Genomic DNA, 17,721 nt, shown 5'->3' on the forward strand with positions numbered 1-17,721 from the left:
CAAGGAAACACGAGCCTTCTTATCTCTGGAATGCTTGTCCAAGCAGTTTTCTTCAATTTACCAATGTCAGAATAGAGATAACGTGAGAGCAAGGCCAAATACATCTATTTAATGTTCCAGTTCTATTTGAATTTGTATACATTTAGAGTTACATTTAATATTGTAGCGCGCCTTTGAAACAGGTTAGTTCGTTTGTGAAAGCACAAAGAGACACAAATAAGTAAACTGGCGGTAATGAGGTACAGGTGAGAATCATCACACGTTACCTCCTCCTCTACGTCCATAGCTAACGCTCACCCACACCCACGCCACCGCATTCCTGTTATCACTTTATAGCAGTTATAAACAGTCATTCCCTCACCACGGCAAAGCTCTCTAACTTGAACATTTCCCTGTCTTGGAAAGCATAAAGTTACATCTTTACTGTTACAAAGCACTGACACTGGAGCCTCCTTCCAAAAATGTTAATAAATAAATGCCTCCTCTCAGAAAACTTCACCATATCAACAATTAGACACATTTTTCAAATCAGTTGATGTGTCGCGTCCACCATACAAGTCCCTGTGCAAGTTGTTACTATAGAAACGATTACATATTAGAACAAGTGCATTAATATAAATCTTGCAGCCGGAACTACTGTCAGAGCTGCCGTTATGTAAAATGAATAATTTTCTGACCAATCAGGCTCGAGCATTCAGCGGAGCTGGGGTATAATTTCAGTTAGCGCACAGGAAATATTATTAGGAGAATTATATATCAGAGAATTGCCAGGTTACGGGTTACAGGTTGAACTATCAGTGCCTTCAACGTTAAGCCTGGAGCTTAGGAGGATGACAGATCATTACCAAAAGAGTATTATAAAATAATCCATTATGCGGCGATTTGCTGCATGGGGTCATATTAAACACATGATAAAACGCTAGAATGAGGCTGATTCACCATGTTTTCATCCTGTGCGTGGCCTCACCTCCAGCCAGAGCTTTTTAAATCCATTTCAGGAAGAGGACCTGAAGCAGGAGGCCATGTTTCAGCTAGGCTTTCGGAGCAATTTTAGATGATGTGGGTGCATTAGAACTACAGACAGAGCCCATTTGTATCACATTCCCTATGCAGAAAGCATCAATCAGTTTCCACACTCCAAACCACAGAGTGTTTCTGTTTCCCGGTAAAAAAGTTTGTGAGAGATTCATTATTGAAATAGGAACGAAGCTCGGAGCTGTGGGGGTGTTTGAGTGCTCGTCTGATTCGGCTTGATTTTGCAGCACCTCAGGGAGAGAGAATTAGAGACAGAAACATTTGTTCCGACTAAAAAATAATTCAGAGGCACACATCACAAGGCACGTCCAGTGGAGTTTTGGAGCCTTCTGTTGTGGAGTTGAGTTTGGTCTTTTTAAATTTTGTAGAAAGAAGTCGAGAGTCATTATGAATTCATTACGTGTATACGATGTCCTTACTCCGGTTGTGTTGTGCCTTTTTTGTCTCTACTCTCTGATGTCTGTTTGCATTTCATTGGTTTTATCTCACAGTTGCTTGTTTACAGTCTTTTGGCTTTTGTCTTTTGGCTTTTCATACCATCTACCATTTTTCTTCGTAAATAAAGCTTAGTGTATCTGAAGTCTGTGTTCTGACTTTTTGAAGCTGCTAATGATTAATGATCATTTAGTTTAAAAGGTCTGCCACCATTTTAAATCTGGAATAAATGATATATAAAAACATTATACCACAGCCCTGTTAAATTCTCAAATCTGATTGGTCAGAAGGTGTTGAGTAATTTTCTATAACAGCAGCTCTGACAGCAGTTCTAGCTGTAATTCAGTCTATTAAATCAATCTATCTATTATATTTTCTAAAGAAGATGTTTATTTAATGTTTTATGCAAGGAGTCTCCAGTGTTAGTGCTTTGTATGTCTTTGTACTAGAGAAAGAAAGAGATGCTGGTGAGGGGAAAGACTATTTATACAGCTGCTATAACATAATTGATAACAGGAACTAATTTGTATTTGTGGACGTAACATAAAATGTAACTATAAAGGGATAAAAAGCATGACGGGTTGTTCTCATGATGTCGATTTCATTTAATTAACGTTGTTTCTTGGGGGAACCTGCTACAGTTCTGCAGATCTTTGGCTCTGCAGTTTGCAGACATCCTTGCTGGGGTTTTTGTTTGTTTGTTTGTTTGTTTGTTTTTCTGAACCAGAATGTTACTTTAACAATCGTCAACCAGGGAAACACAATACAAAGGACAAGATTTTAAAAAATAAATACAATTAAAAAAAGGGGGGGGGGGAAACAAGCAGGATATTGTCTGACTGATAAGGGATGTTTAAAACAACCACCACAACAAAACAATCTAGCTTAAAATATAGCTTAAAATGCAAATACTCTCCAAAGCCATTGTAAGCAGCCTAGGAGTAAAATCGTGCTCATAGTCCTGGATTTTCACAGATGAAATTTTAAAGAAATAAATGTTAAGAAAGAAGGCAGACTTACAGCTAAGCAGTCCGAAAGCACTAAATCCTCTTATCTTCTTCACTTACGAATTCATTGTTATGCTAAAACGAATGAAAACCCAGTGACTCTACACAGAGAAGCAAATTATGACAACCTCCTTATGATAAAGCCTTCCCCACTAGCATTAATTACTGTTGTTTTTTTTTCTTTTTACCCCACACAGTTTGTGTAGTAATTAGCCAGAGCACAGTTGGAAGCTTGATTGATTTGTAAATGAGTTATCTGAAATGATCAGCTAATGAAATTGAAACTTTATTCATTTGCATGTTCTTGACTGTGTGATATGTAATTCTGTGAACATGTCTTTGTTTTATTCTTTCATGAAGAATATTTCAATGAAGCTGCGGCAAAAGAGACTTGGACATTTAAAAAAAAATCTGTATCCTCTCAATCAGCATACTCTCAGCTTTCCCGTTCCACCACTTACTGAACATGACTATATAAACAGATAAATAAATAAATAGAAATGGATTCAGAAGAAATGAAAAAAGGATTTCTTTTGCATTTTATTGCACACATTCAGCAAAAACAATTTGAAATATAGCTGCATGCAGCAATTATGGGACCAAGTACGACAGAAGCAAAGTAAGGAGCTAAGCAAGAGTCAGAGCATGAGCAACAGGTCGGTTTGGTCTATCAACAGAAAATTCATAACTTATTGCTGGCATGGACTGAAGATGATCCGAGTTGAATTTGGTGAAAATCAGACGAACAGTCAGTCAGAAAAGCAAAAATATGCTTTTTTTCATATATCGTGAGCACTAGGTGGTGCTGTTCCAAAACTGTGCAGGTACCCTCAAGGCATGATGGCTATGACATATACTAAGTTTGGTCTGAATGCACAAAAGTGTTAGGGAGATATAGCCTCACATCCATTTCAGCGTGCTCATCATCGAATTCGTTTGCATGTTATTCGAGAACGGTTTGACTGCTCAGCTTGAATTCATTATGTTTAAGACCGAACGTATGATGCGAAGCTTTTCTCAATTTTTTTAGTCTGATGTGGAGTTTAAGGCAGGTTAAAATGTAACATGGTTTTTAAGAGGTTTTTTTAGTTAGCATGTGACAAGGCGTTACCCATAAGGGTTACATAAGGATTTCTTAAAGAATTGATTTTGAATGTCAGTTACTTTCAACATTTCCTGTGTTTATTTTCAGGTCGGCTGCAAAGCTGCCATCATCTTCTTCCAATATTGCATTATGGCGAGTTTCTTCTGGCTCTTGGTCGAGGGCCTGTACCTCCACGCCCTATTGGCTGTCTCTTTCTTCTCAGAGAGGAAATACTTCTGGTGGTACATCCTGATTGGCTGGGGTAGGTAGCTAACACTTGTGAATCTGATAGTACAAGAAGGTATCCGATATTTTTGGACAGGCATCGTGACGGCAGCTGTCTTCTAAGGTTCTTTATTTTGAGCATGTTCGAATGAGCATTAGATCTTGGTATGCGCAATTATTTCGATAAATATAATTTAACCATGTAACGCAGTATAACCCTGTGTGAATGAGTGTGTACATATTCATCATTGGATCTTTTGCTTACAAGGCTTAAGTACTATTCATACAGGATAAAAATTTCATGCCATATGTCAATTAAGTAATGTAGTTGGGGAAGGTCTGTCGTAATTAGTTTCAATTCTCAAAGGCTAAACCATGTACTAAAAATGACATGCATACTACATACACCTCAAACGGATTGCTTTGACATTTATTGTAAACGCTTGTTGTAGGTCTCATGCCTGCACAAGTTGATTATTAATAAGGTCACATGACCATAACATGTGCGTAGGCTGTAGTTGTGCTAGGACCTTCTTTTAAACAACATCTATATTTTATTGTTCTGCTTTTTAAACTCAGCCAATACTTTTGTTTTGGTCTCAGCAGGAGACGATAAAAAGGGCGCGTGCTCCTAGAGGGCTTTATTCTGAATAAAAAGTGCAAACCCTCTTTTCCCACATGATTTAATGGAATATTTACCAACACATCAATTCGGACGGGATTTATATTTCTGGGGTTATTTTTACTGGTCATTTTTTAGAATTTAAAACACAGTGTATGTAAGTGCAGTCTGTTAAAATTACTGACATGATGCATTTGCACAGGATTAAAATCCCAGAGAAATCCCATTCTGGTAATAATTACAATACATTACTCCAGTTCTCCTTGTAAAACTAATCCAGATTTTATGTGAAATATCCTAGGCTCAATACCACTGGCAGCAGTGTGTGGAAATTCCTGTACCAGTCCATACAGGATTTACGAGGAGTATTTTTGTGATTGTTGCGGTCAAAAATGCTTGATTTTGCAGCGTTTTTCTTTTCTTCCAAATCTGCGATGCAATTTGCAATTTGAGGGGTTTTTTTTTAGTTGTTTGTGGAAAACTACTCGTATTGGCAAAATTGCAATTGCACTAAATTATTTTGCACGGTCTTTCGCAGTGATGTTTGTTGGTAAATGAGATCTTTTGGCTGTATTCATGTTCGACGCACGTGAATTGAAGAAGACTCTGGCTGAATGCGCAATGTGTTGACATTACATGGCGCGTCTTGGCACAAATCTGCGGAAAGTCCGCGGTAATTTTGAAAAATCGCAGACTCCTGCGAATATTGCAGAATTTCCTTGATATTGCGTTCATTTCTGTGATCGCAAAATCGCAAAATTTGCTTTATGCACCTGATTACTGATGAAAAGATTTCAGGAAATCATTTTGCGTATTATTTTTCTTTTAGGAGGGCCGATGATTTTCATCACAGCCTGGAGCTTTGCCAAAGCCTATTTCTATGACGTTGGGTATGTCATATTCATAAATCACCACACACAATAAAACCAATAAGGTTAAATTCTCCTACAGGGTTAAACCTGAAGTTAATGCAAACTGACAAACTCACAGCGAGTTACTGAGAGTAATTCAACACTGGTAATTGAGCCTGCTGCCTCTAGAAATGTATGTTATTAAGTATCATGCTCTGAGGTTATTTTAAATCAGCCATAAAAACACCATTCCTTCCCTCCCTTTCTGTCAGGTGCTGGGAACTTATCGAGAACTCAGACCCGTTCTGGTGGATCATCAAAACGCCCATATTAGCGTCTATACTGGTGAGATCACTCATTTTCAAGGTCGGAGAAAAAAATCGATTTACAGCTCAATCAAAGGTTATATAATGCCCTTGATAAAAAATAATTGAATAACCTGAAGGTGTATTTTATATTGAATTATCTGTCACTGAGTTATAGAGCTGATCATCTCAGTGTAGTGTCACCTTATCCTTGTTTATTAGATATAAGTAAGAGATGTCTAATTTAGCTTCATATTTCCCTGAGGACAAAAATATGAAACTGTTTATTGATTTCAGTGCAGCAGACAACTGGATTGCTATAGTGGTAGCCCTTTACAGTACAGTATGCACCTATTTCAGTTAGATCTATGGTCATTCTAAGTCATTTCTGCTACATACTTTGCATATTGCATTTTAAGGTACATAACTTGTGTAAGTGCTACCAGGTTTGTACATCAGTACTCAGCGTTTAGTAGGTAATACTGTAGAACTTGTTGAGAACCTATTGAGGATGGCCCTACATGGACAGCCTGAAGATCATTGAGATTATTGAGGATGGCACCACTTCAAAACTATGAAGATAGATTTGGACCACAATTCATACGAATAGTTATGCTATGATAGCTTTAGGACTGCAATTGCCATGAACAGTTTTGCACTCAAGTCTCCATCATGTCAAAACTGTATTGAATTTCCTGGTTATATAACTGCACTTTTTGGCCATGTAGTGCACAGTTATAGAAGGAATTTATTTATAATTACACTATCCGTTGTCACCCAGGTGAGAACGGGTTCCCTTTTGAGTCTGGTTCCTTTCAAGTTTTCTTCCTCATATCGTCTCAGGGAGTTTTTCCTTGCCACCATCGCCTCTGGCTTTCTCATTTTGGATAAATTCATACATTAAAATTTATATTCTGAATGTATTTATTTCTGTAAGCTGCTTTGTGACAATGTTCACTATTAAAAGCGCGATATAAGTAAAAATAAAAATGAATTGAAATTAATTTTCCTATTAAACTGGCCAGTGAGTGTATTTACCCATTACATTATTTGCATTTATTGCACAGTAGGAACAAGTGTGATTCTACACGCATAGCAGTTTGGTATTTAAATATAACATGCAAGGTATGGCCCAGACATTACTTATAATCTTTACATCAGTTAAATTATAGTGCTACATTCTATAAGTGCATATGAAAATATTACTATGATTATGTGATGTTATTCCCAGTATTATTACTTTTAATACTCTTTCAATCTATGCAGAATATTTTACTGATCTTTGCGTGTTTGAAGGTTTCTTAGTTCAACCAAGTTTGTGAAGTTTTCACACCCAGTGTGGACAAAATAAAACAAGGTGAAAATGGCTAGACTAGACATGAATTATATAGTGAAGAAGGATCCAGAAAGAAAGAGAGAGAGAGAGTGAGAGAGAGAGAGACATTTCCTCCTCCGGTCCAAAAACATGCATGGTAGGCGATTGGCATGTCCAAAGTCCCTGAAAAAGATTAAGCGGTATAGAGGATGGATGGATGAACTTATAGTTACAGAAGTGTTTTTTTCCCCCTTTGTGCCCAGATTCACAGTTTGTATTCTTCTAAATTCACTAGTAATCTGTCGGAAACAGTCTGGTCTATTCAATGATTTTGGACGAAACTTTTTTAAACACACAGACTTCTTGCTTATCCTGATAACTTATCATGACTTAGAAGTCAAATTTCAGCCAAACACGTACCATATATTGCACTCACCAATCAATCCAATTGAGCTCTAAAACAATGCTTGTCAACCGACACTGCAAGCTGACAAAATCAGTGTCTATTGACTGAAAATATTGACCATGTGCTTAGTTCCCGTGGTCTGGCCATGTGACCTACAGATTGGACTGAATAAGAAAACAGGACATCCTCAAATTAACAGGGATTTAAAGATGGACCGGCACTTCCTGACAGCAGGAGAAATATGATACAATTAGCAGCCACTTTGCAAGAAAATTTATCCCATTACCCCTGACTTTGGAGAGTATTTGAGAGGGAAAAGCATCGTAGATTTGAAGTCTTGTAAGAATGTAAACAAATTACTTTTGGCACTAATAACAAACTCTTACACAATAAAAGCCTTTAACTACATACATCATCCCCTGCAGGGGGAGAGAGAAGGGGAACGTGGAGAATGTGCCTGGCCACCGTTGGAAAATTTGTTTCCCTAGTTAAATGTTTATGCAAATTTGATGATGTCTGGGATTTGCGCTCTCCAGCAAGCCTGTGATTTGTGGCTGTAGCATACAAGGATAGAGTAGACACTTCTCACTTCCGCCCACCCACTCATCCCCTTGTCAAAGTGCAGCAGAGAAACAGCTGTTCCATGCACATCGCACATTTGAGGTTTCCACAAACATTATTGAACTAGAGTCCATTAGTCCTGCTGTTTTGGGCTTCCTGTATCTCTGCTAATAGGCTGCAGCTTTAGTTTTTGTGACAAACCAACACTTTGTGCTTTGGGTAATAGATTAGTTTTATGCTGTAGCATCAATTATGGAACATGGCACTGAGTAAACGAGCACACAAGTCATGCTGTTGTTTTTTTTCTCCAATGACAGATGAACTTCATCCTGTTCATTTGTATAATTCGCATACTGCGACAGAAGATCAACTGCCCCGACATCGGGAGAAATGAATCAAATCAATATTCGTGAGTGTCTTATTCGCTATCAGTACTTTTTTTGTTAATGTGTTTTCTATGCATTTTCCAGTTGACAGAACATGTATGTTTCATTTAAACAATTTTATTTCATGTAATTTTAATGCAAGGTAGAAGAAGAAAGACATTTGAGTCATTCACCGGTGCCCAGCGGCTCAGCTCAGCTCTCTGCATTTCAGTCTCATCTCCGTAAATGTCAGTGGCTCATGCCAGCTCTATCCATGTGACTTAATGTCCTTTGTCCTTACGTAGCTTTCTATGATGCAGGACGAATCTGTCTTAAAGCCCCTACAGTATCATCCCGTCGTTGCTGTTGTTGTTATTCTGTTTGATGATAACACCTTACTCGGGTTTTCAAAAATGTACCCCAGCTTCCTAATGCTTCCAGATTACAGATGAAAGAAAAAAAAAAAATCACCCAAAGCTGTTTGTTTGTTTTGCTCTCGCTCTGCAGGAGGCTGGCTAAATCGACGCTGTTGTTGATTCCGCTCTTCGGGATAAACTTCATCATATTTGCATTCATCCCGGAACACGTCGAAAGACAGCTAAGGCTGGTGTTTGACCTCATCCTGGGTTCCTTCCAGGTATGGTCTTAGAGTCCAGGCTTTTTTATTATTTTTTTTTTTCAGCAGGGGCTTCGTGTGTCATGATCTAAATTTACGAGATGAAGTGGAAAAAAAAAACCCTCCGCCCAGGTTGTTGTTTTTGGCTCATTGCACAGATTCAGTATCTCAATGCCACACACTTTGACTGTATTTCAGCCAAGCTTGTTTCCTAATTTCACCCTCTTTTTCTGTTTTAAATAAGCTTCTCAGTAGAAGGCGTAATTGCGTGATTTAGGCAGCGTCTCCAGGGTGTTGCAGTCTCAGAAACCATGATGTGTCAACTTTCCTTATTGTCTACTGCATGAGTCGGAGAGGAATGGCCTCCCACATACTAATTACGCTGTCACAGTCACGTTCCATGAATAAATGAACTGACAGGCATCCCTAGTCATACAGCTCAGTGTAATCAATTTGTTTAGTTCCCAGGAGGCTGTGTTGAATGAATGAGCATGTAAAAAATCCTCCCTGATGTGTGTGTATATAAGATATCCTTACTCTACTTACAGGGCTTTGTAGTGGCTGTCCTCTACTGCTTCTTGAATGGAGAGGTAGGTAGCTTTTTAAATGATTTGGACTCCTTATACGAAGCATTAGAATGAATCCATAATAGAAATGTCCCGCTGTCATATGTTCATTGTAAATAATTGCGCAAAATTTAGACTGGTAGTGTCTTATTCTTACAGCTTTAACTTGACTTCTGACTTTTTTTTTTCTTCTAAAAGTTGGGTGCGGTCTGTGAAGTTTAATTTGGCTCATATTAGATTCCAGTTTTGTTCCTATTTCCTAATTTGATTTGCTAATTCTGGCATACTGCGCTGCCTTGGAAAACAAAACAACTGTGTCCTAAAGATGAACTGAAAAGAAAAACTTTGCTTGGATGAACTTTTCATGTTCAACACATTTTCATTAGACACATTAATGAGGCACGTTTGAATAAATTAAACAGAGCATGTCTAACCTTTTGAACTTGCTAATAAAAGTAACTGCGGACTCAGTTGGTGTAACTGGGTATGTGAAAATCTACACACTCATATTCAGAGTTGGGTGTAACACAAAGTCGTGACAAAGTAACGCGTTACTGTAATCGAATGACTTTTTCTGATAACGCAGTAATGTAACGCATTATAATTAAAATTTATGTCATTTGATTACAGTTACCGATGTCGATAAAATTACGTTACTTGCATTACAAATTTATACAATATTAAGTAAAATGCATTTTTTAAATAAATCATGGTGCGGTTCGTCACTACGTAACTGAACGTCAGTAAAAGAAGACCGCCTGTAATTTTATATCTTCAGTGAACGGAGGCGAGACCAATCAGACAGGGTTTACAGGAAAATACATGGAAACGCTCGTGTCTTATTGGCTGACAGTCTCTCAATTCTGCCAAATACTAGCTCACACAGTCAGAGTGAGGAAAAATGGATATACTGTATGCCGATTTTTTTTTTTTAAAAACCACTGAAGGGGTTGAAACTGAAACAGTAACATCCTCTGATACTGAGCAGGAAAACACAGGTGTGTAAATGTCTACATGAGTTCCAGTTTACGTGAACACGATATGAGCAGAGCAGAAGGAAAGTTAATGTACTTTGCATGGCACTGTAGCAGCTAAACCCATACAGTGATAGCTTAGCTGTGCCTTCCCTTGGCTAACGACACCAAACTAGCCTAATTAGAAAAAATTTATGTTTTATCTGTCTGGTTGTCCTACAAACAGTGACAACACCTGAGGCAAGTTTTATAATAAATCCAACTTTTTCTGATCACGTCATACATTGATGCACGCTAAAATTACTGAAAGAACTATGAGTTTCACTTTGTAGTGTATTTTTGTAGGTTTGATAGGTTTTGAAAGTAATCTGATTACTTTTTCCATGCAGTAATCAGTAATGTAATCAGATTACAATTTTAAAGTAGTAATTAGTAATCTGTAGCGGATTACTTTTTTTAATTAACTTACCCAACACTGCTCATATTCATAATCCCATCTCATTGTCTCTCTGCTGTTTCTCAGGTTCAGGCTGAGATCAAGAGGAAGTGGAGAAGGTGGCATCTGGAGAGGTTCCTGGGCTCCGGCACTAAGTACCAGCACCCGTCTATAGGCAGCAACGGCAACAACTTTTCCACTCAGATTTCCATGCTGACGCGGTGCAGCCCTAAAACTCAGCGAGCCTCCACCTGCCACGACGACTCCTCCATCACCATATAGCTCAGCAGAGTCACCTGACACAGGACAATAATCGTCTGTAGATCCGCTCATGCTGTGTGTCGTACGCATCAGGATATGGGTGCAGAATTCTGTGAAGTTCCTCTCAATTCAGATGGCTTGAGGGTTCCACAAGCACTCCACAGCACATTCTCTAGGGATATGAGCTACGTCTGGCTCAGAACTGAATGTTGAAAAGGTATTTCCATATAACAACATAAATTTCGTTTTAACTGTTGCATCAGTGACATGCGGTTGCGGTGATGTGCTGTAACCAGTGTTAGAAATATCAGCCAAACAATGGGCCTCATTTACCAATTCAAATTTACCGCCGGATTTACAAAAGTTTCGGAAAGGCTGATTTTCTTCATACTTGCGTGCGTGTGGTGTTCACCTGTCACGTGCGAAGTGCGTTCCCGACACGGCTCATTTGCATGTATGACGCCCACACAACTCCATAAAAGGTCAAGTGCACAGACAGCTGGGAGCCAAAAATGAACGTTCAGGATAAAAGGCTGAAAGGCAGAAGTGGAAATGATTTAGATTCACTTCTTTGCCAATACAAAGAATGAATAATATATAATATTAATAATAACAATAACTGAGGGCTAAATCTTCCATCAGCTGAGGCATTTATTTACAGCTATGCGCAGACAGACCGGCCCTCCGTTTATACTATACCATTTATTTTTCATAACTGAATTGAATTTGTCTTTTTTATTTTAATTCATGGTTTTCCCTGCTGAAAAAAAAACAACAGAAACCATTACAGAAATTGTACTGGTTTCCACTACTAATGCAAACCATTACAAACCATCAGCTAACCATTAAAACCATTACCATTATTATATCCACTAGACATAACATGCCACCAATAGAAGGCAACACATTAACAGTAGAGGCCCACAAGGACCATTACAGTTTCCATTATATTCCATTCTATAATTCCCATTATAACCATTAAAACCATTACAAATTCTATGAAGGTTTCTATTGTGGGTTTTTTTTTTTTTCAGCAGGGTCGTGCTGGCTCATTTTCTTTATATAAAACGACTGGTTTTCACAAAATGTTCTTTGTCTTGGACCTAGTGAACTAGCATGAAGATGAGACTCCAAAGCACTTTGATAAGACGCTCCGGATAAGAGCGTATGCTAATCGCTGTAAACGATATAAAAGTACGCCATTTAGACTCAGCATTATGTTCCATATATAAAAGTGCAGTAATCCATGCAAATTATATGATTTGAAGTCGATCTAGTCGAGGTTTACATTAGTCAGTCTTCGCATGCGTAAGTTTACTCACACTCGGGAGCACGAGTAGGTTACAAACATTTTTTTCCCCCCGGATTTACGGCATTTTCATGAATACCAAATTTCTTGTGTAGACGATTGATCAAACGATTTACGAATAAATCTGTTTGTATTCAACTTCATAAGTGAAGCCCAGTGAGTGCATACAGAACAAACTGCAAAAAATCAGATGGCAATAATACAATCAGCACAATAAACGCACATATGTTGCAAGTAATCTGAAAACTGCAGCTGTACATGATCTAATCATTTGACAGGCCCAAAATTCTGATAGCTTTATCAGATTTCTTGAAATCCAGTAAGACGTTAATCTAATTTAGGATAACATCGAGTCAATCAGATAATAATTGGATTATGAGTATGCATGTACACACACTTATTTATTACAGTGCATTATAATCAGTTCTGGCAACTCAAGTGGTTCAGTAGCTATTCTGCACAAAGATGCTGAGTGATTTGATTTTGGATGGTAAAAATATTCTACGCAATAGTATTAATACGCAATAGTTCGGTTCTCAAAGTGGTAAAAACAACACGAAACAGCATGAGTATTGGCCCTATGTAGATGGATACGGCTCAAAAGCCTAAATGGTACTAAGAGAAAAAGTAGACTACATAAGTGTAAATAAAATAAAAATGATTAACCATTACCAAAGACAGGCGTCTGTACAAATATTTTAACAGAACTCTTCACTCCAAACTTACTTACACTGCAAGAGCAGTTGTTTAATTAGAACAATTAATGTGTATGCAAATCATGTATTTTTTTGCAGGCAACGTTCATGAATTGTTTAGTTTCAGGTCTGTGGAAATCTGCATAATTAATCCTTTAAGGGATGCGACTGCTTTCTGTTTTCAGAGAGAAATATATACAGGTTTTGTGGATATGTTTTGCAGGTAGAAACCACAAAACCTTTTGGGAAAGTGTATTTTTTTTTTTACTGCATTTCTCCAGTGTTGAAGTGTTAAATAAAACTGTGTTATATATTCATGTATTTAAACATTTACTGATGGACTTCTGCAGCTGCCCTTAAACTTTATTATAAGTGAGTCTAGATTAAACACACTTTCTGTTCTATTCTCAGTACAGACATGTTGAAATTATTGTTTGTAGTAATACACTACAGTATACAATACACTGAAAAAAATCTTTTTACTATATTCCCACATTTTATACTGTTTTTGCTGTTTTCTTTTCCCAACTAGGACTAAATAATTAGTAATGAAGCTGAACTCTCCATTATATAACATCACTGCTGCTTCATGTTGTCAGTGTCGCTCTTAATTCGGAATATGTTGTCATATGTTTACTTTGAAGAAAGTATACAGCACCATAACTTAAGTATGTGGAGTTACTTCTCTGCTTCACAGCAGTGTAACTGAATGTGATTGTGTTGTGCTTGAGGGACCCACTATGTTGTACAGCAGTGTTTCCCAAATCTGCTCCATCAACTGCCATAATCTGCACGTTTTAGTGTGTTTCCTGCTGGAACATGTCTCAGAACTAGCTGGCTAAATGTTACAGACAGAGCAGCTAAGAATATATTTTATATCGCATTAGTATACAAACATTTCCTGCCCTGAAATGACACCCAACTCTCTATTCTCAACATTAGCATAGTGTATTGTGTGTATTCTGTACCCTAGCTTACACAGTTTGGGCATTAACTTACTGCAGAGAATTGTGGGATTTCACAATTGCTAACTAATATGCTCAGCTAAGGGTTCGGGCATGACAACAAAATAACACAACTACATAAGTACATACATACAGCGCACTATATTAGGGAATTTCAGATAGCGGCTCAGTGGTAAAACTAACTCACCCTTGTGCATTGGGAATCCATTTGGCCACCGAGACTATATAAGGTTAGAAAGTAATCATTAGGGTCCAATCTAAAGTTATTATGTCTATGCAGGAAGCATTTCAGAAAGAACAACTGAGGGAAAACTTGTTCCTTTTTTTTTTTTTTTCATGCTTAATGAAAATATGGCTGTGGCAACAGGCCAGCTTAAATGTTGGTCAAATTCAATTAAGAAACATTATATTTAGTCATATTAAATTGTAAAGTATAATAAATAAAACAGCCAAAGAGTGGAGTTGCATCAAATAAGCACTTCGAAAGAGATTTCATGTTTTAATCGCTACCTCAGGTCACAACTCGCAGCTCGTACATTTGCATTCGTTTGCTTCTCATTAGACTAAGTGAACAGCGGCTACTAAATTAAACTAGAGGCAGAGTTGGGAAATTTTTCTCGCTTCGTCCATTTGTTCATTATCAAATCGCGGTACTCGTTCGTGTTTACATAATCGTCTGTGATCGTGCGACAGTAAAACGCCAGCTTTTGAAAAATGGCATTTAAAGTGTAATCCCTTTCAGACATAGTAAGGTCATTGTATTTATTCTTTAAGAATAGACCGTATCCAGTGTCCATGTCTACTAACAATGAATAGACACTAGGCTTGATTTCTAGTGTTTGAGTCATAAACATTACCACATTGAGGCCACTTAAAGCTGGACCATAGTGATTACTTTCTAACCTTATATAGTCTTGGTGGTCAAATGGGGCAGTGGTGGCTTGGCGGTTAAGGCTCTGGGTTACTGATCGGAATGTCATGGGTTCAAGTCCCTGCGCTGCCAGGCTGCCACTGTTGGGCCCTCGAGCAAGGCCCTTAACCCGCTCTGCTCCAGGGGCACTGTATCATAGCTGACCCTGCGCACTGACCCCAACTTCCTAACATGCTGGGATATGCGAAGAAAAGAATGTCACTGTGCTGAAATGTATACGTGATTAATAAAGACTCATTATCATCATTATCATTATCATTATCATTATGATGTGTGTCAAAGGAGGAAACACACTAAAATGTGCAATACAGAGAGACAACAGCAGCAGGACAAGAAAACACTGCTGTATAAACAGGATCTGGATTCAACATGATTAATGTATACTCATCAGAGGAAACCGCACTGATTGTGTAGATCATGGAGATTCCAGAAGGCTTTTATTTCTCTCCTGGGACTTTTTTTTTTTCTTCTTACATGAACAAATAACAACCAAAAGTGGATTGTTGACTATCCAAAATATAAATGGAGATACACTGTAGAGAGAAAATGTGACATTTCTCCCAGACACCTTGCATATTTTGTGAATGAGTTTCCAAACTACACAGTATGTGTATATGGTGTGTGTGTGTGTGTGTGTGTGTGTGTGTGTGAGGGAGCGAGAAAGACGTGATGTATTTATAAGCTGAATGCCCTTCTCTGCACTATCATTATCATTCCCATAAGGTATCATTCCTTGTCGTACAAGCAGAGTCTGTGTTCTTTGCGATTGTGTTTGCGTTGGTTTATCACTTAAAGCTGAAGCGTGACCGGACATTTTTATGGCTCGACGTCAGATCCCATTCAGCGATAAACAGCGAAACCAAGCTGGAAGTTTACATCCAAGAAAACGAGTAAAACCGGATCTGTCAAAAACGGATCCAAAATGTCGATGTTGATGTTTAGTGTAGATTAAAATCCAAGATTAGAATAATTGTGTATTTATGGTAGAATAAAAATGCCATGGCTGTATTTTCAAGATGATGCTTTTCTCACTGCCTAGCCTGTATGTTCTTGTCTGTGTCTAGCTAACAGAACAACCAGTCCAAACCACATGCTGTACATAAAGCACACACTAAGGAACGTTTGGTAACACTGTATTTGAAGGCTACCTACATGTATTAACACTGAATAACATAAATATAGAATAATGCATGAGTACATATGTAAGGCTTGGGTCAGTAGTCACGTTATTTGATTATCACTTAAGTTTGGAGACATTAAAATTCATCATTTTTTGCTCTGAATTATTTGTAGTTTTCTGAAGTAATCAGTTATCTTGCATTACTTTAAACCGTTGCTAATTTACTGTCAAGTATCTGACATAATCCTGATATAATCTACTAAATGCATTATTCAGTGCTTATTCATGTGTCATTGTCTTCATACCCCTTAATTTCTTTTTGTTCTTCTAAATACTAACACAAGCCTTGTATACATACGTATGTATTATTAAATCTCATTCAGTGCTTACGGAAGTGATCAAAAATCCTTATATTAATAGCCTTCAAATAAAGTGTTGTCTAAAATATGTCTGAAGTTTGAGTATCATTGTCTTAAAGAACTTGTATCATCTCTGAGCTCATCACGAACACAATAACGAAGTTAATATATACTGTGGTATGTTCTTTCTGCTTTGTTTGTGGATTGCATTGGATTACTTAGTGGAAAGTATTTGCTGTAAAGTGGAAGTATTTCAGTTAAAGAAATGATGAGTATGTTTAATTCGCAGCTAGTTCAGGTCACCAGCTTAGTTATCTCAACACTTTACGTTTAAAAGTATTTTATTTCAGCTTGTGTTCTACAGCCATTGTGTTCAGGTACAGTGTAAAATAACTTCAACTTACAGTTTCATTTTTTTTTTTTTTTGTACGATACATTAAAATGAGATTTCATTTCACAACTATTTAAAGCGTTTGTCAATGTTTAAACAACACAAATGACCTCTCATTCATTGCCAAAAAGAATGTACGCCCTCACAGAGTATCAGGTGGCTTTGATCTGTGTTCAAGTTTTAGTTCAGATATACGTCGTGTACTTGGCCATGTAAATTTTGTCGCAAAACGACAAGATGCCAAAAGTTTCCATCCGTGGTGCTGTACAGGTTTTATTAAGATTAGTAAAATGGTATTAAATGAGCTTTTTTTAACAATGTACCATTTACACACATGAACAGCTGAAGAACTGGATGTTGTGTAAATTAATCTGTGTTTGTGTATTGTCGAAGTGAAGCAAACAGTTCAGTGCATTATGCATGCTGCACATGCAATATCCAGTACACGGCACGTCACAGCCACTATACATGACGAGTGCAAATTTATCCAACCATATCCAAATAGTCTGATTATTTTTGTACTCAAGCTCAAATGTGCTCACGTGTATTGTCGCTGTATGGTATTTTTGTAAGATGAAAAGCAAACTATTCCAATTCTGTTTTACAGTGTTTACCACTATACCATTGCCAATAAACTACTTGAATTATTGTACTCTGTACTATTACTCAATGTGCAATGTGTGTATTAATTGTAACTAAAATTACATTGACAGTCCTTGAAATGTACACGAGTGTACAAGAGTTGTATTTTAACACCTCCACATGTCAGAACCTGTATTCCTTTGCAAATCAACTGAGCCTAATATTTTTTTCTCTTGCTTTCAAGATGCCATCAGCTTTGTACAGGTCTATTTTTATGTGATCCAACTGTGTGCCTTCTGCATTTC

General features: G+C 37.6%; 1 protein-coding gene across 4 annotated transcripts in view; it reads left to right on the forward strand.

The window, feature by feature from the left end:
• Window positions 1–17,721, forward strand: part of vipr1b (vasoactive intestinal peptide receptor 1b) — a 69,046-nt gene that overhangs the window by 49,873 nt on the left and 1,452 nt on the right. For 2 of the 4 annotated variants that reach the window (XR_008384500.1, XR_008384501.1), the window contains exons 7-13: window positions 3,670–3,823; window positions 5,238–5,298; window positions 5,532–5,604; window positions 8,164–8,255; window positions 8,719–8,848; window positions 9,376–9,417; window positions 10,891–11,281. Coding sequence is in view for 2 of the 4 variants with exons in the window: in XM_053612075.1 (XP_053468050.1) it covers window positions 3,670–3,823; window positions 5,238–5,298; window positions 5,532–5,604; window positions 8,164–8,255; window positions 8,719–8,848; window positions 9,376–9,417; window positions 10,891–11,085 (747 nt within the window). In the remaining 2 variants the exon portion in view is untranslated. Of the gene's footprint in view, window positions 1–3,669; window positions 3,824–5,237; window positions 5,299–5,531; window positions 5,605–8,163; window positions 8,256–8,718; window positions 8,849–9,375; window positions 9,418–10,890 lie in introns of all 4 variants that reach the window. The other 2 variants (XM_053612075.1, XM_053612074.1) reach the window with 1 other exon arrangement.

This window comes from Ictalurus furcatus, chromosome 23 (assembly GCF_023375685.1).
Source record: "Ictalurus furcatus strain D&B chromosome 23, Billie_1.0, whole genome shotgun sequence".
Lineage (NCBI taxonomy): Eukaryota > Metazoa > Chordata > Actinopteri > Siluriformes > Ictaluridae > Ictalurus > Ictalurus furcatus.